This window comes from Eupeodes corollae, chromosome 1 (genome assembly GCF_945859685.1).
Source record: "Eupeodes corollae chromosome 1, idEupCoro1.1, whole genome shotgun sequence".
Classification (NCBI taxonomy): Eukaryota; Metazoa; Arthropoda; class Insecta; order Diptera; family Syrphidae; genus Eupeodes; species Eupeodes corollae.
In genome coordinates, this window is record NC_079147.1 from 115,964,203 (window position 1) to 115,983,929 (window position 19,727).

General features: G+C 33.0%; 1 protein-coding gene across 1 annotated transcript; it reads left to right on the forward strand.

Annotated features, from left to right (window-relative positions):
- Positions 1-334: 334 nt before the first annotated feature.
- LOC129942058 (uncharacterized) lies at positions 335-18,802 on the forward strand. Its single transcript, XM_056050854.1, has 15 exons — positions 335-582; positions 659-1,022; positions 4,096-4,320; positions 4,386-4,611; positions 9,111-9,341; positions 9,412-9,654; positions 9,725-9,930; positions 12,923-13,213; positions 15,400-15,624; positions 15,789-16,020; positions 16,247-16,477; positions 16,546-16,788; positions 16,855-17,036; positions 18,434-18,484; positions 18,550-18,802. Exons 1-15 carry the CDS (start codon positions 432-434, stop codon positions 18,629-18,631), a joined length of 3,183 nt encoding a protein of 1,060 aa, XP_055906829.1. The 5' UTR covers positions 335-431; the 3' UTR covers positions 18,632-18,802.
- Positions 18,803-19,727: the final 925 nt, after the last annotated feature.

A 19,727-nucleotide genomic window follows, 5' to 3' on the forward strand; every position in this document is an offset into this window, starting at 1 on the left:
ATATTGTGAAATAATAAAACATCGTTTTCTAATTTGCATCCTTAGATTATTTCATGTTTTGATGAAGTATGCCTCACTTTAGCTACTCAGATTGGTTAATCGGGTTTAAGATTTATAGAAACCAGATTCTGGCAAATTTATGAACCCAAAAAAATAATAATAACAAACATGACGCTATGATATCTGCTTGTTTTTAATTTGTTATTTGCAAAGAAATTTAAGTCTTTCAAATATTTTTTTTATAATTTTGTACAAATATGTATAAATGTATGTATGTATTTTTTTTTTTAAATAATTAAATTTAGTAAACCACTGTCTTTAAAAATAACCGATTAGTGTGCGAATGAATTTGGTTTATATACTGCGATACTAAAACAGGAATTTGTATTTAGAAAAATAACCTTTTGAATAATTGTCAAAAATTCGAAATAATGGAAAAAACCGACAAGGGATTTTTAAAAAATATTTGGTTCATGATGCAAGCATTTTCTTGTCGGAATATAAAACCAGCGCAATTAAATATCATATTTAATCTTATCGACTTAATAGTTTTTATAATTTTTTTAATAACCCAAACAATTGGTAATTATAAATGTATTTTAACTAAAAATTTAACAAAATATGTTATAATTGTGTATGTATTATTTCGTACTTTTAGTTTTATTGTCAACTCAAGATATAGCTATGTTCGAAACTGCAAATACAATTCAAAAACATTTTGTTGATCATCCATTTATTAATCAATATGGTTTTGAGATGACATATAGGGAATTAGTAACTGTCGATGATTGGTGGATGTTTATGGAAAAAACCTTCATTAAAGGTATGTCGCAATTTGGTGACCAGAATGAAGATGCAAATTTAACAATGTTGGAAAATACCGTATTACTTGGTGGCCTGCGGCTACGGCAGATAAGAGTCGAGAATTCAACTTGTTCAATACCTAATGCCTTTCTAAATCAATTTAAAACATGCTATGGAGAATACACGAAATCAAATGAAGATAGAAACACATATTTCAAGTAAGATGTTTATTATTCCAATTAAGTAAGTGTTTCTATTTTAAAATGTTGACATTCAAAATGTTTACCATTTTCGCAAATACATATAGACGATAAATATATATTAATTATTTTCATCTTCGTAATGGTTCATGGTTAAATTTCAATACTTTGTTCCAGTCATTATAACTAAACGAATATATTACACCTCCTCTCCACTGAAAAGGTTCATTTTTTTTCGTATCTTATTTGAAGAATATCTGAATATGTATGGCCATGACAGTTGACCTTACGACCTTACGGGAAAGATGTCCCCGAACATTTTCAACGGCGGCGTTAAGATCATGTGAGTACAGAGGCCATACTAACACTTCTAAATTTTGAATTAATGGAGCATTGAAATGTTAGAATGACCATTTGTATTGGTCCAAATAAATAGAGACCATACAAAACACATTGACATTCATTCGGGATGTAAGAAATTGTAGTTCAATGGTTTTGCTATAGGGAATTGCTCCCCACACCATGAAACTGCCTTAACAGCTATGTAGAAGGATTAAATAATGTTCTTCTTAGCGAAGGCCATGAAAGTAATAGTTCTCAGTTGAATGTTTTTCCATCCGAAAAGATGATTTTCTTCCACTCCGATTTCCCCGAAATGTAGTTTTTGCTAAATTGGAGACGATTTTCTTTTTCCTTTTCGTTCTTTTTCAATGACACCGTCGTCGAAATACGCTTAACACCAATTTCAAGTCTTATTTTTGACGCAATATGATGAGAATTTAAAGCAGCTCATAATTGCACGTCTATTGAACATTAATGTTTCCCTAAAGTTCCACTTTTCAAATTTTTCCCGTAGGTTTTGATGTTCCGCAAATAATTACCCACTAAATTGTTTGCTTTTATTTTCCTTTCCCTTTTCTTCGCTTAAGGGTTTTGCGAGAACCATTTTTTGTTAAACAGTTTAAAACAATTCGTTGCATACCTTAAAAATTTAAATTTTGGTTCATATCACAAACGACCATCAATTAAAAGTGATATTTCTGCTTTCGAACCTTTTCAGGTGAGCCAAAAAAAAAGTTAGTCAACTTAAGAAAAATCACTTCACTTAAGGAAAAAAGTAGCTTAATATTTAGTAGGGCCTCCGTTGTTTTGGATTACTTCCTTTAATCTGTTTCACATCGAATAGACAAGCTTGGCGGTCGCATCTGGAGAAATTCTGTTCCATTCGTCACGTAGGATCGTTTTAAGGTTATTCTTGTTGGCGATTGTATGCTGATGAATCTTTTTCCTAGGTGATCTCACATGTGCTCAATAGGAAACTGACGGTAGTGTTTCACTTGCGTACTAACATTGGAGAGCAACCTTTCCTTTACCACCTTGGCCGTATGTTTAGAATCATTGTCCTCACACCATTACATTGCCGCCGCCGTGCTTCACAGTAGATATCAAACTGTTTCGATTCAGTGCAGTGTTATGCTTTCTCCAAACCATAGGGCGTCCATCTGAACCAAAGATGTTAAATTTAATTTTTCAGTAAATATTACCGGTCCCAAAACGTATTTTCTTTCCCTAGGTGAGAGACTGCATACTCCAGTCTAGTTTTTTTTATTAGTCTTTCGAATGAATGGCTTCTTCCGGCACACTCTACCATTTAAACCATTTCTAATAAAAAGATTTATAATTGTTTGGGGTGAGACTTAAGACATCAATTCCATCACTAGTTTTTAACTCTCCTGCTAAAATTGGGGCACTTTGCTTGGAATCCTTTGCTATACTCCGCAACAATCTTCTCTCCATGCGACGATCAATCTTTTTTGGACGGCTTGATCTTGGTTGGTTTGCGATTGTTTTCGTTTTTTTCTTATAATTGTCCAATACATATTGCATTGAAGACCGAGGTCTTTTGACTATTTTAGAAATGTCACCCAAAGATGTTCCCTCATTTCTCAATTCAATTATGATTTGTTTGGTGGCCAACGGCATTTGTTTATTTTTAGTTGCCATTTTCATTTCCCACGACAAATTCAAATACACATGTACATCTGTAACTATTCGCTTGAGAACCAGGAACTTTCATCCAAACCCTCCATTAAAGACACTGATAAATTCGTCATACAAAAGATAATTTTTATTGAAATAAAGTCTGTGAATGAGAATAACCGCATTGAAGAGAACAAGGAGTATTCTTTTGAGTAAGTTGCTTTCAGTTCTTTTTATAACTTTGGTTAAATAATCAGCATTAGTCTTCAGGTGTTTTATAAAAATAAGAGGTAAGCCAGACTCAACGTAGATAGCATAATTCGAGTGCAGTTTTAATAATCTTTTGAACTCATTTGTTTGGATTATTTCAATATCCTCCTTACATTGATAAAATTCGTTACCATAGCAGAAACCGCTGTTAATTTTGACGTAAAACAATTTGAATTTGGACTTTTCATTAACAAAAGACTTAAAACAAAATTGTGGCCACATTAAATTAACTGCCGATTTGCTACAGCTAATTTTTCTTTTATATGAGCACTGATACTCAAAAGTTTTAAAAATTGAAAAGATTTATTTCTACATTTCTTGTCTTCATTTTACCATTTCGATTTCGGACAAGGTGAAATAAAAAGTGTTGTATTTGCAGTTGTAGACTGTTTTATTAGTTCAAACGCAACATTTGTCGCTTCTTCTACTGAATCAGGAATTTTAACATATGTAAAAATCATTTGGCATCTTAAATTTTGCTTATACACGGCGGTACGCGGTGCGGAGTCTTAAATTTTGATTTTCATCTAACGAGTTTCTTTTGCAAAAAAATAGCGTTTGATAAAAATTAAAGAGTTCTGGAAGTTGCTTATTTGCCCGTTAAAATCACCCATTAACATTTAATTTGTATGGTTGTTATTAAGGTCTTCAATACTAAACTCTAAATGATATCTTTGTAAATGAAAACCAGTTTTCATATACAAAGATGATATGTATTCCTTAAGAAACAATAAAACACAACTATACAACTTAGTCCTAATTTGTATTATTTTTGATTCCGGAAGAATTTAAAAACATTGTTTTGAAATAACCCTATCAAAAAGTTTACATTACATTACAGCAAAACTCAGTCAACTGGCACATATATCAACATCCCCCCTATTTGGGGAAAGATAACCACTTACGGTAGAGATGGTTTCACTGAAATATTGTCCTCAATTCCTGCTGAGGACGAAGTCACTTTGAAAAAGTTAAAAACTTTCAGATGGATTGATAGGGGTACTCGGATGATTTTAATAGAATTTGTAACATTTAATGCAAATGTTAATTTGTTCTGCAATATAAAGTATAATAATAATTCTCTTATTTTCTTTAAGATAAATAATTTTATCCATAATTTTTATGTTGCAGATTTTTAGTTGAATTTGCTACGTCTGGAAGTATTTTGTCATCAAGCACAGTACAGCCTTTAAGATATTCCATTATAGGCGATGGCTTCAGGGACTGGTTTTGTGCATTACTGTTATTTGTTATAACATTGTTTTATGCTTTCGAACTTATGTTGAGAGTGAAAATAATGGGAAGTTTTAGTTATTGTAATTCTATTTGGAATATTCTAGATACCATTGTTATTTCGGTAAGTCAAATATTATTACTACATAGTTAGACTGTGTTAATTTTTTTGTTATTGATTAATTTTACAAACAATGTGTTAAGTCAAATTTTTTCAACTTATTTTTTTTAAATTATTTTTCTGTACTTAAAAGGTAAGGACTGCTAAGTCGACTTAATTGGTTTAAGCTATTTAACTTTTTTTTATATCTGTGTTCAAATGTTAAGAGCTCTTGTCTATTTTTCTTAAGGAATTCACTCTTCTTTATTGAAGTGGCTAAAAAATTGATTGTTCGTTCTCATAAAACATAAATGTTTCATCAGGTGTTCCACAAGGAAGCTTTTTAGTGCCATTACTTTTTTTGTTGTTTGTAAATGACATTTCTTGCATTTACGAATTTTTAGATCCATAAACCTTAAATGCCCAATACAATTCTATAGTAAGGCCGATTGCCGAAAATTGCAGCATAGTCTTTAATATTTGTTTCAAGGGATAAAATTTCACTAGATATGTCTTCTTGAAGTAGAGGATTCCACGATCGTCCTATACTATACAAATTTTGTTGTTTAGAATACAATTCCTTTAAAATAGCAGAGTATACTTTTTATTGGAGAAATCATAACTTATCGTCCTCCAGTCTCCAGAACAACACGTGGTCGATTTTTCAAAAAAAGAAAAGTTTTATCGTAACAATTATGGTCCCGTTGCATCAGTGAGGTAATTTAATTTGCAACAAGTTTTATTATTCTTTAGAAATTTTTAAATCATTTGTATTATATAATATTTGAAGAAATCTTATATTAAATAATATGCTTATTTAATATAAGATAATAAAATATTCTATTTTTATACTTTAAATGTAACAGGTTATCCATTTTGCGGTTTTCAAAGAAACTAACATATATGAAAATAAATCTAAATCGCTTAACCCTCGCAAAAAGCATACAAATTCTTAAATCCTCCTACAAAAATATTGATCCTGCCACAGCCACATATCGTGCTTTAAGAGAAGACTATGGTTTACATAATCGTCCAACTAGGCAAGTAATTGACAAAATTGTGAAGAAAATAGAAAATAATAGACTGGGTTGGTTACCGATATGTTTACAGATGTAAGGCCTGTGCATCATCGTTTCCCTAGTACCACTGAAAATATAGCTGTTCTATTTAAAAGTGTAGCCGAAGACCCGAATGTGTCTATTTCTCGTCGTTCTCAGGAATAAGATATGTCTTACTGCGCATCATTTCATTTTTTCATTTGGATCTACACCAACATCCATATAAAGTCCAGCACACACAACAACTGAAGCCAGCTGACCGTTCACAAACTGCGTCGTAGATACGTGGAATGGGTGCCTGAACAACGGCGATTTTTCGAACAAAATTTTCCTCATAAACGAAGCACATTTCTCACTCGCTGGGTATGTTAATAAACAAGACTGTCGTATTAGAGCTTCTGAGAATCTTCAAGTAATTGAAAAGAGGCCATTACATCCACAAAAAGTCATTGTTTGGTGCGCTCTTTGGCGCGGATGTGTGATTTGACCTTACTTCTTTAAAAATGACGATAGAATGACTGTTACCGTCAATTTAGAGTGTTTTGAACATATGATAACCGACTTTTTTGCCTGCTATTAAAGAATACGGCTTGGAGAATATGTGGTTTCAACAAGGCGGTGACACATGCCACACAACTGGAGCGAATATGGCTTTATTTCAAGATACATTTCCTGGCCGCGTAATTTAACCAAGATAATGCGATTGGAGACCGTTTTACTTTTTTTGTGGGTCTACGCGAAAGACCGTTTTTATAAATCTTTGACTCTTGAGCATATAAAAACCAACATTCGTGAAGTTATGTCTGAGATACCTCCTAATATGTATCAAAAAGTGGCCGAAAATTATCTCAAAAGAATAGATGCTCCAACAATTCGCGTGGTGGTTATTTAAATAATGTAGTGTTTTACACATAATGTCAACGTTCAAACTCTGAATAAAAAGAAATATCATACAAAAAAATTATTTTGTATGTTTTTTATTTACGTTTACCGCAAAATGATTAATTCTTTAACAATAGAATGATGTAATTTTTAGTCTAAGAGATTAAATGTAATCTAATTGATGTAAAATACTAGTAAAATAAACTAAACTTTTCTCTTCTAATAATTTGTTTTACCTTTTCCAAACCCTGTAAATTAAACATAAGCTACTTTACAAAAGTTCATAACTTGTTTTAAAAGATTTATCAACAAGTGTAAAAAAGAAAAATAGTTTGTAGATAGAATGATTCATAAAACATACACTTTTTTATATTATTGTAGTGTTTTGTGATCTTAAGCCCAGCATATTTGTCCTTGATATGTTCATCATTGGCTCATGTTCATCATCGACAAAGTTTTCGTCTCATAAATATACGCAGCATATACAGTAACTCACATATTCGATCGAATGAGTTTCACTATTTCGATTTTTGTCATATTAAGATTAATACTATGTTTGCATACTTTAAAAAAAACAATATTTTATTAGTTCAAAACTTAAGAAATAACATGAAATGGGTTTTGATGTAAATAAAACATTTAAAATAAAAAAAATTAAACAAAATGAAGAAATTGGAATTCGATCAGTTTTGTGAGTTTATACTATATTGAAAATCTAATGCAATTCAATATTTTGTATGCCCTCCTTTTGCAGCTAAAACAGCTTTTATCCGGTTTGGCATACTGTGAATTAGTTTTTGGCATTCTTCTATGCTAATATTTTTCCACTCAGTTTCCACTCTTTGCCATACTTCATCCTTAGATCTAGCGCAATGATCCCAAGATGAAATCCTGCGTTTAAGGATCCCCCAAAGATGTTCAATGGGGTTCAGATCCAGGGACTGGGGTGGCCAGTCTAAAACATTGACTCCTTGAGTTTGAAGCCAATCGCGAGTGATTCTTGCAGTATGTTTCGGATCATTGTCTTGTTGAAAGACAATGTCCGAAAGCCCCTTACCCCATTTTCTGACCGATGAGACAAGGCTATCATTCAATATTTGAATGTAGGATTGTGCTGTCATACGACCATCTACCTTAGAGCACACCCCAACCCCGGAAGAATGCATACATCCCCATATCATAATGTTACCGCCCCCAAATTTCACCGTTTCTTTTACCAAACGTTTGGATAGAGGCTCTTTGGGCTTTTTCCAAACCCATTCTCTGCCATCGGAACCCAGACGATTGATTTTAGTTTCGTCGGACCACACGACATTTTCCCAGTCCGTTATGGTGTAGTTTCTATATTTTTTTGCGAACTGCAAACGCAGCTTTCGGTGGCGATTCGTCAGTAAGGGTTTTCTTATTTTTGCTCGTCCTTTCATTCCGGCTTGTCTTAGGACTCTTCTGACCGTTTCTGGGCTGACATCAACTCCCTGAGTAGCTGATAAGTTCCGTTTTATTTGTACAGCATTGTCAAATGTTCCAGTGTTGACAGATCTAACGATGTTCCGTTTTGTAACAGGATTCAATTTGGGTTTTCTTCCTGACGGTCGACTTTTTGTTGTTATATTCAGCATCTTTCTATACTTGCTGACAGTACTTAATGAACATTTTAGTTTATTCGAGATTTCTCTATGCGTATTATGTTCCTCCAATAGTTTTTTTATACTTTCCTTTAAAAACCGGCTTATTTCTTTCATTTTTTAACCTTTTTTATTTTTTATAAAAAAAATTAAATATTTCAAAAAAGATCCAAAGGAAAAATGAACACGGGACAAAAATACTACAGCTTACTTACTTACCTTTAATTTTGTATCAGTTTCACAAATTTTTTTTTTATTAATTAGGGTTTTTCTCTGTACAACTTCACTGCAATAAACAACTCACAAAACTGATCGAATGTACCTATTCCTCAATGACCTTGCATTTGGTAACGGTATTTACGATTAGCTGTAATTCTTATTGGTAAATCATTAAGCTTGTTTACCTCTAGCAAATCATGTGTAAAATATTTCTGCAGTGTCATATAGTAACTTTTTGTGAAACATTTTAAGAGAATGTGGCTCACATTCGATCGAAAATGTGAGTTACTGTAACTCAAGACCCTAAAACTTTTAAATAAAAGTCACAAAATACTATATTATGTACTTAATACAAAGTTACCACAAACCATGATAGAATAATTTTCTGTTGCTCCATAATTAAAGCTTTTCTCACACGGAATTAAAAAAGATAAACAGTTCTATGCTCGGGTGTCAAAAAGATTTGTATTATATTTGATGAGTACTTTAAATAAAAGTCAAAGCAAAGCATTTGAAGCTTTGGGTAAGAAAAAACCATCAGCGATTTCATTGATCATCTGATTTCTAAGCTCGACCTGATCTGCCATAGTAAAACAAGTTCGCTTTAGTTTTTCCAAGGCTTATAAAGTATTTCATTAATTCAAAAGATTAATATTCCAAATAAATAATGTATCACACCTTATACCGTTAATTTTGTATAGTGTTTATACACCTAGATGTATTTTTTGGTTATTTATAGCTTGTTCTTCTCTCGTTCATTTACATTTATTGGCATACAAGATATTTAAAGAATCTCTTCGAAAACGAAGAGCAGACGGTGAAGGATGTTTTCAATTTAGACGTTATTTGCTATTGCAATTTGTTTTTCAATACTGGAATGGGTATTTGCACATTTATTGTATGGATCAAAACATTTAAATACATTCAACTTAATAAAATTATGTATCAATTCAGTTCAACTTTCAAAAAGGTATTTTTTCAGTTATTAACAAGAAGATCAAATATATGTGTTTTTTTTTTTTGTCTTATAACATTGATAGTGTGCTGAAAGTTTATTTGGATTTATGATTATGTTTGGAATTGCCTTTGTTGCTTATGCGGGTCTATCAGTCCTATTATTTGGAACAAATCATGCTGACTTTCGTGATTTTTCAACTGCTTTGATGACTATGATGCGCATGATTCTAGGAGACCTTTTTTATTCTGAGATAGAAGAAGCCAGTCCTATACTTGGTCCTATATATTTTTTGTCTTATATTTTGTTCGTATTTTTCATACTTTTGGTAAGAGAAAAGAAAATCAAACGTATTTATCTATATATGTATTAAATTAAAATTTTGTTTCACTTTGCAGAATATGTTTTTAGCCATAATAAATGATACGTTTTCAGAAGTAAAAACTGAAACAACTATAGAAGACTCTACAGGGTTTAAAGAATTCAAGAAGAAATTACTTTTGATATTTGAGAATAGCAATTTTGCCTCCAACATAAAAACGACGAGTTCTTCGAAGGATGAAAGAGATGAGGATTATTATGGAAAAAATGATGTTGTCAATTCGTGAGTATGTTTTGGATTGTATAAAAATAAGGGTAAGGTTAAGGGTAGTTAACAGGAATATCAAATATTCTTATTAGATTCTATTCTTATTAATCTTAAATTCAATTATGCCTCTATCAAACATATCAATACATTTGTGAGCAACGGGAAACGTTTTGTTTGTAAATGTATTTTACTAAATTAAGTTGAAAGAGATCGCATTTATTGTTTCAGCTTTCCTTTTTTCTATCAAAGTTCCAAGAACAAAATGCACAATCGCTCAACATCCACTCTTGATCAAGTTTTTTTTTCAAGTTCAAGTTAACTTTATTGAGACAAATAACTCAGTACAGTTTTATTTACAATCATTTAGTTCTTTTTTTTATCGACTTAAAGATATTTCTGACTTATTAGATATACAATTAAAAGAATAGTTAAAATACTATACAAATTCTTAGAGTTGTGTCTAATAATTTTCATTAATTTGTGTTCGCTTGGTCAGGACGAACAATACATTTTAGAATAAATTTAAGCTAAAAACTCCAATAATGAGGTCCACCTAATAAAACATTTTATATGTATGGATAACCCTTACGGTAAGAATTCTACAAAAGTAGAATATTATCCCCTTTAATAAAAAGGCGTAACTCTTTCGTAAAAAGAAACTTTAAAGTGTGCATCTGGTCTTAATATGGAAAATAACCTGACATTAAGAATACTAATTGGTGATTGGTAAGTAATATTTATCAACTAAACTGTCGTTGGTATTTAAGTCCATTAAGTGGATTTCCATGGAGACTTATTCGTTCAATTTTTTTAGAAAGCAGTTCTATTCGGTACTTCTTTAATTGTATAACTTGAGTTGCTTCGTATATTATATTTAAAAGCCATTAAACATTCCATAATTCCAAGTTCAATATTTTCCGTTTAAAAATCTCTAATTCACCAAATAAACGGTGATTTTTTAAGAGCATAAAATTTGAAAAATCTCATCGATTCTTTATTTGAAATGTTAGATTGGTCCATGACATTTACTTTTTAAAGATAATTTCATTTAAATGTTGACCGCGGCTGCGTCTTAGGTGGTCCATTCGGAAATTTTTTGGGTAATTTTTTCGAGCATTTCGGCCGGAATAGCCCGAATTTCTTCGGAAATGTTGTCTTCCAAAGCTGGAATAGTTGCTGGCTTATTTGTGTAGACTTTAGACTTGACGTAGCCCCACAAAAAATAGTCTAAAGGCGTCAAATCGCATGATCTTGGTGGCCAACTTACCGGTTCATTCCTTGAGATGAATTGTTCTCCGAAGTTTTCCCTCAAAATGGCCATAGAATCGCGAGCTGTGTGGCCTGTAGCGCCATCTTGTTGAAACCACATGTCAACCAAGTTCAGTTCTTCCATTTTTGGCAACAAAAAGTTTGTTAGCATTGAACGATAGCGACCGCCATTCACCGTAACGTTGCGTCCAACAGCATCGGTCCAATGATTCCACCAGCGTACAAACCACACCAAACAGTGCATTTTTCGGGATGCATGGGCAGTTCTTGAACGGCTTCTTCTGCTCTTCACTCCAAATGCGGCAATTTTGCTTATTTACGTAACCATTCAACCAGAAATGAGCCTCATCGCTGAACAAAATTTGTCGATTAAAAAGCGGATTTTCTGCAAACTTTTCTAGGGCCCATTCACTGAAAATTCGACGTTGTGGCAGATCGTTCGGCTTCAGTTCTTGCACGAGCTGTATTTTATACGGTTTTACACCAAGATCTTTGCGTAAAATCTTCCATGTGGTCGAATAACACAAACGCAATTCCTGCGAACGGCGACGAATCGACATTTCACGGTCTTCAGCAACACTCTCAGAAACAGACGCAATATTTTCTTCTGTACGCACTGTACGCATTCGTGTGGTTGGTTTAATGTCCAATAAAGTAAACTGAGTGCGAAACTTGGTCACAATCGCATTAATTGTTTGCTCACTTGGTCTCTAGTAATCGTCTTTTACAACAGAATTTTATTTTTTCGAAATGAATAAAGCTTTGTATGCCCCTATTGCCTTTATCATCATCGTCTTTTTTAGAATTGCCCTATCGTGTTTATTAAAAATAAATCGGGTCTTTATTTAATTATATGTGCTATCTTTCAGCCCTAGGATAAAGTCTTTTATCATTGGCGTTTATAAAAGAAGTCAATCCACCGGCTTTCTGAGTAAAAAAAAAATACATGCATTTAAACGGACATTCGAACCTTAGTTGTCACAAAATAAATGGTCTAGAACCTTGTTAAATTTAAGTCCTTTTCTTTTACTTTTATGTTTTTTGGAAGTATGCCGAAACAAAACCAAGTATTAGAGCTAAATGAGTAAGCTTTTATTTTTTATATTTCTGAACAATTATTTATGGCTATTATTTTATTCCTCATAAGGTTGGACGAACGGATAGTTATTATGGAAAAAACAATTAATAATCTGCTAATACATCTTGAGAAAATCGAAGCTAAGGAAATATACGGTTAATTGAAAATATTATACCCCATTTACTGTCAACCGCACAAACTTTTACGTGTACTTCCAAAGTTATCAAAGCTCTAAGAAAATTTAAGCATCGAAATTTATTTAAAGAAATTCAAAGTGGGTAAAAGTTTTAATTTCACTTTGAAAAACTTAATGATTAAAAAGTGAATTGTATTGGCAATTGAAAACATTTGAATTTGTTTAGATCAGTTTATTAAAAATCAAAAATAGTAATGGAAATGAAAAACGAGAATCGTTTCAGAAAATTTTTAAATAAAAACAAATTAAGAAGAAATCAGCTTACAAAAAGGGATGAATTCAAGGATTTGTTAATTTATTTAGTTTTTGTATTTGTAACAACAATAGGTAAGAGTTTTTCTTTGATTCATCAAGTACCTAAGACAACTACGTTTGTTATTTATTTTATTTTCAGTAGCTACATCGTCAAGAGAAATTGGAATGTTTTATTTTAATAATACAATAGAGCGTTTATTTTCTAATAGGATTACAGTCAATAAACAAGGACTTCAACTAACTTATGAGGATATCATTACCATTTCTGACTGGTGGTCATTTGCAGAAACGACATTTATTGATGGAATTAGCCAAATTGAAGAAAAAATGTTATTGATGAATGTATCTACTGATGGAAATGTACTTTTCGGAACCCCAAGGTTGAGACAAATAAGAGTAAAAAGTGAACCGTGTAAAATTGATAAAATTCTCCAAAATAATTTCGAAGCGTGCTTTGGTCCGTATATGAGGAGCAGAGAAGATCATTCGCCATTTCTTAAGTGAGTAATAATCAGAGTACAATTTTTATATACCTACATTGATTTCAACCCAACATTTAAGTAAGTTTAAAATGTTTTAAAGTGGCGCTGCAGTCCTGTGTAAACTAGGGCCTCACCAAACAAAATTCTTCATTTAACTCGGTTCTTGTCATCCAGTTCCGCACTTCATGTTGGGTGAGGTTACTTTTCATTTGTGTGGATTCGAAGACTTTCAGGGCCAGATTATTGGTTTTCATGCGCTTTACGTGACCCAGCCATTTCAGTCGTTGAACTTTTACCCTTCTGGTTAAGTCTACGGCGGGGCTCCACAGCCCCAACTGTTCCTCTTTCCATTATCTCCTTCACACATCTTCTATGCATACGGGACTGTAGATCACGTGAAGAACATTTCTGTCAAAACAAGCCAAGGCGCTTTTATCCGCTTTTGTCATAGTCCATGTATAGTACCGTAGAGTAGGACGGGGATGATGAGGATGATAGCGACACTTTGGTCGCTCGTGAGAGGGCTTTGCTACTCAATTGCTTTCTTAGCCCAAAGAAAGAACGGTAGCAGGAGTAATTCTTCGTTTGCTGTTGTTGCTACGTTTGTCGATGGTGACATTGTTGTTGAAGGTCCTTTCTTGATGACAGCATCACTTTGTCTAAGCCTTTTTTGATATCGAAGTCCTGTAAAGTGGTTTACGGACTTTATTAAGCAACGTGAATACCCATTTTTATCCTGCACAAACGGAGAGTTTGACGGGAATGCTATAACTAGGCATAGCTCTATACAGCTGATCCCTATAAATGTTGTAATATTTGGACTTGAAACTTAATGAGGAGGTGGTGGATTTCAATTTTATGTATTTGGGTTTTCCCAGGATCTGCCGTAATATAGCGGAATTCGGGTCGTCGATCTGTTATACAATCTGCAGAAGTCTTCCTTCCATTCCGACCATTGACTGCGGTTTTACTATGATGTTTTCACTTTCGTCTTTACAGCCTTCGGTATCGAGGTTTATGTACTTGTAAGTTTCGTTTCACTTTTTTCATTTTATTTTCTGTCTGTTGTTTGGCTGCATTTGCTTGCCGACATTCCTCAAACTAGGTTATCTTGTTGGTAGCCTTTTCAAACCCAGCACGTCAGAGACGGCTTCTCTTTTGCCCCTTGTCCTCGATACATTGTGTTGGCTGCAGATAACTTTGAAAGAGGCTACTTGTGGCTCGGGTGAAAACCCGAAGTGCTACCTTGGCTTCAAAGAGGTAGTGGTCTGAATTGATGTTAGCTCCTCGGAAAGTTCGAACATCCATGATACTGGAAGTTTGTCTAGCGTCGTTAGCAATATGGTCGATCTGATTGATCTGGAGAATTACAAGTTCTTTTGTAAATGTTAGGGAGTTTAGGTTAGGAAAATGCGTACTGGCTACAAGATGTTTCGCTCAGCAGCAAAATCGATGAGCCTTAATCTATCTTAGTTAATGCAGGCTATTTTTCCCGATCATTCCACTTAAGATGACTTCTCTTCCCAGCTTAGCATTAAAATCGCCCAGGACCATTTTAATGTCGTAATTAGAACACTGCTCATATGCTTTGTCCAAGAGATTAAAGAACATAATATTCTTGGTGTTGTCACCTTTCTCTTCTGTGGGGGCGGGTGCGCATATTAGGCTAATGTTGCCGAACTTTGCCTCGATGCGGATGATCAGGAGGCTCTCGTTGATGCACTTATTGCTCATGACATGCTGCCTGATTTTCCAATGACAAAGCCGTGCGTTGTTGGTTTTCTCGGTATCAGTCCTCAGTAATTCCTGGATGGTGTTAATATCTGCTTAATAGCAGCCTAATGTTTCGTCTGCAAGTGGTCAAGGGACATAAAGTTCCATGAGCATATCCGAAGCTCATAATCCTTAAATTGCGTGGGTTGTAAACAGTAAATTCGTCTGTAACCGAGTCTTGTTGGTGCTTCGCAACTAGTTTTTATTTACGTAGTCAGGAAGTCACACTGATGCATGACGTTCAACCTGAAGAACAGGTCCTAAATTTGACTTCGACTTAGGATTTAGAATTTTCGTATATCGTAGTAGTCGAACAAACTTTCGAGTCTTTTATGTTTTTTTCTTGAAAACTGCTATTAATAGACATTTACGTGCCCTCAAAGTTAGCTTTTTTTAAACTTCGATTTAATTTTCACCTTCTCTTCTTTTAGTAAAACGCATTCTTCACAAACCGAAGCCAACACCTATGAAGTTTCAGGAACAATAACTAACTATCATGGAGGTGGTTACATTGAGTTGCTAGATCTTCATAGAGAAGAAAACGAAAATATATTAGATCAACTAAGAAATGCATCTTGGGTAGACGCAGCAACAAGAGTAATTGTCATAGAATTCGTATTATATAATTCCAATGTCAACATTTTTTGCAATGCAAAGTAAGACAAACAAGCTCTCTGCGAAAATGTATTCAAAAATTACTTAGACTTTTAACTATAAAATTTATATTAGTTAAAATCTATATGTCTAATCTTTTTTATTAAGAATACTTTTTTTCGAGGAAAGGACTTATCATACTTAAACATACAAAATATTCCGATAGGTTTTTAGCTGAAATTTCGCCTACTGGTGGTGTAGTCACATCGAACCAGCTTCAAGCTCTAAGATACTTTGCTTTGTGGAACCATGGAGGATATTTTGTTATGGCATGTTCATTAGTGTTTATTGGATTGGTAATTTATTATGCAGTTACAATGACTTCAGGAGCTGTTGTAAAAGGCTTTGCGGAGATATATAAATCATTGTTTAATATTTTACAAGTCTTAGTGTTGCTGGTAAGCCATTCTTATGCTTTTGATTAATTTTGATTATGTGAAGTATTTAATTAAAGAAATCGTGATATTATTTGCGTTCATTATTACAGTAGTAATAAAATTAAAAAATACATCATTTGTAATAAAATTTAAAAATACATCATTTGTGTCACGCTCATTCTAAGCAATCATTTAAATATAATTCAATACAAAATTTCTTAGGTATGTTAACCTTTTATTTTTACAGATTGCTTGCAGTACTGTTATATACGTAGCTTGGCACACGTTTTTTATAAAATCGATGTTGAAAAGATATGATCAGGAAAATAATCAATTTATCAGCTTAGATATAATTTGCTATTGGAACGGTAAATTTATAGACTTAATGGGAGTCTGCGTTTTTATTGTTTGGATTCAAGTATTCAAATACGTTAAATTTAACAAAACTATGATGCAATTCAGTACCACTCTTCAAAGGGTAAGGTCAACATTTATAACCTACATAAGTAGCTGAGTCCTTACAAATTTGCATTTGTTTGTTTGAAGTGCGCAAAAGATCTTTTAGGATTCAGTATTATGTTCGCTATCATTTTTGCTGCTTTTGCGCTTTTGGCAACTATGGTTTTTGGAGCAGTGCATTCAGGTTTCTGTACGTTTTCGGAAGCTGTTCTTACACTCATGCGAACGGTTTTAGGCGATTTTGATTTTGAGAAATTGGAAGCAGCCAATCGATTTCTCGGACCAATTTTTTTTGTCTCATTCATATTATTTGTATTTTTTATATTGATGGTAAGTACTGTTTTGTTAATTAACAGTTTTAATGTTTTCTTGAAGTTGTAGTATTATTTTGTATAGAACATGTTTTTGGCAATTATAAACGATACTTATTCGGATGTGAAATCAGACACCACCGATGGAAGTGAAAATCAATTGAAAATTGATGAAGAAGAACCTAAAGTGTCGCCAATTACCAATCAACTGAATAATATGTCTTACGAGGATCAGGAATTGAAAAAATTTAATTCAATAATTGATAAGTAAGACTTACATTATAATCATTTTTATTCTATAGTTAGCAAAAATAATCTCTTACACAGTTTATTTGAGACGCCTTTCTGTGACTTAACTGCAATTCAATTGAAATTTATTATATAACAAAAATATTCATTTTTTATTTTTTGCCTTATCCAATAATTGCAGTCCTATTGTATTTGGCTTAACACATGCAATTGCAAGCTTGAGTGCTAAAAGGCCTATTTGCCACTTTTACAATGATTTTATTGTTTGTAGCCTTAAGTTCCTTTTTTCTCACAGGCAACATACTCGTAGATCCATTGTAAATTAAAACACCCGAAAGCACATACAAATCTTAGATTTCAAGTTAATTTAAAAATTAACATAGAGACAAAAAAAATGTAAGTAGCTAACATATACAAACAAAATCAAGGATCAAAGTTTTAAGCTACAAGTGTTGTAAAATAAGCTCTTTCATATTTTTGTTACTATATGCACTGTTGCACGTTTAAGTTGCAGTACAAATATCTTAAAATTTTAACATGTCACATTATGCGAATACTTATATGAGCACTCGAACATGTCCTATTTAACCTGTTTAAGGTTCCCTATACAAAAATTGTTTGTCCTATTTTTAAAAATGATTTATCGTCCCTCCAGGCTACTCCCAAACATTAAATCAAATGACAAAAGCCAGCCTACTTGAAAACGTGGTTTCCGTGTTCGTTTATCCACTGTTCTTCGTCTGACCGCACCCTTTTTATATAGGAATGCCTCTATTGGAATAAAGTCTCTCAAGCGTGCACATTCAAAGTACTCGTGCGTCGTTCGGATAGAAAGTCCTGAATATTAAATTGTTCATCGAAGACTAAGCTTTGGCAATGTGACCTCGAACAAGTTTTATCACGAAATTGTGAACCCTGTAAATTCGAGCCACGTTGTATATGATTTGAATATTTATGACGTAAGAAGATTCGGCTGTTCGGTGTAAGCCTGTACAGCGTCCTAAACACTGCCGCTTGAGCACCTGAAACTCCTCGCATCAGGTGGCAGCATTGAACACACTCTTGGCTCAAGCCGACTGCTGTAAAACAGCTATTTCCAAATAACAAAGTACTTCACTATACTTTTGCTCGTTAATCGGTGTCCATGAATCAATGATCAATGATGATCATCTTATCTTACTGCAGTTTTTGCTCCCATCCCTCGTTGCCGTTGCCAACGGAGTCCGGAAAAGACTCACCGAGAAAATTGTAATAACCTCATATTTTCTTGCCCTTGTGTACGCAATTAAATCGTCAAGAGTCAATGCACACATACATACATGCATACGTATGCATCTGGTTTTTACTCTGGGATACGTTCTTGGGACAAATGAGGATATCAATATTTAAAATATTTTTTCTTTTTTTATATACAGATATTTTGAAGTTATTTCTACCAACACTGATGATGATAATGTTAAAGACTCGTAAGTTAAATTTTTAGTTAGTAATTGTTTAAATTCTAATAAAACATACTTGAATTTTTTTGCAGCTTAGGAGTTCGTGTAACAATTTTAGAAGAAAAGATGGAAAAAATACTGTCATATCTAAGTGAAATTTTAAAAAGCGAATAAGAAAGCCACTATAAAGTGAAGTTTGATAAAGTTTATTTATATCAAATTATTGTTAAATGAAAATAAACCCTTACTCCCACTTACTGATAAAAAATAGTTATGAATGTTAATTTATTTTCGAAATTATTATTGAGATGTCAAAATCTTAAGAAATACGAAAAAATAAATTCAAACTTCATAGAAAAAAAATGTATATTTCAACACAAATATTGAATCTTCGATTCGTATTTATTCTAAATTGAAATGCTTATTATTGTGAGATACTTCGAATTTTACGAATATCTTTGGAAATTTGTATCATACCCATTTTTAGGTATTTTTCAATTTTTTGTTGGAACAAACCAGGAACAACTTGGAACAATTTTCAAATATAAAATTCGAAAAAGGGGCACTAACTTCAAGCACTCATATAATTGTCAATTCAAAAATTAGATTTATTAGCAGCCCATCGAGAACTTGGCTTGAACTTTGATTTTTAAAGCTAGACAAACATTTATGAAATTAGCCTATCAAACTTTAACTTAAAACTTTCTTACTCGCCCAATGCGGACACTCTAAACCAAACACACCAAACCAAAAACTCGGTTTTCGCGATAATATCGGTTTTCGCCGAAAACCTACATCGTAAAATCAAGTTTTCCCATATATTTTTGGTAAACGACAAGTTTTCGTAAGCCACAAGTTTTATAGAAAACCTCTCGAAAAGTAGTTGCAATTCAAAGTTGAACTAAACAAACAAACCTTTCGAAAAATTCAGCGCTCAAATTAATGTAAATGAAACAGCTGATGGCTGGTGTCAAAACAAATATTTCATTTTGTAATAAATTTGGTCGTGGTTAGTAATATTATTTATACAATTTCCTTACAAAATAAGAATTATTACCGTAGTGCGTAGTGCACTAGCTCCTCACACGCTAGATCGCTTGTTCAAGCCCAGCTCGGGCAAAAGTTCTTCAAAAATTAAATTGAACAAAAAGCGATTAAGCACCACTAAAGGAGTCTGATGATCGGGTTGGCCCCCGTGAAATAGCTATAACTCCAGCCTATGAACTTGGTGGTAGCACACACAAGTTGTTGTTGTTTCATTCTTATATTC

Bases quoted from the DNA above. Each gene is read 5' to 3' on its own strand.
- LOC129942058 (XM_056050854.1), top strand. From the start codon at position 432: ATGGAAAAAACCGACAAGGGATTTTTAAAAAATATTTGGTTCATGATG. The intron at 16,021-16,246 runs GTAAGCCATTCT...TTATTTTTACAG, and splicing joins TACAAGTCTTAGTGTTGCTG to ATTGCTTGCAGTACTGTTAT. The intron at 17,037-18,433 runs GTAAGACTTACA...TTTTATATACAG, and splicing joins TTTAATTCAATAATTGATAA to ATATTTTGAAGTTATTTCTA.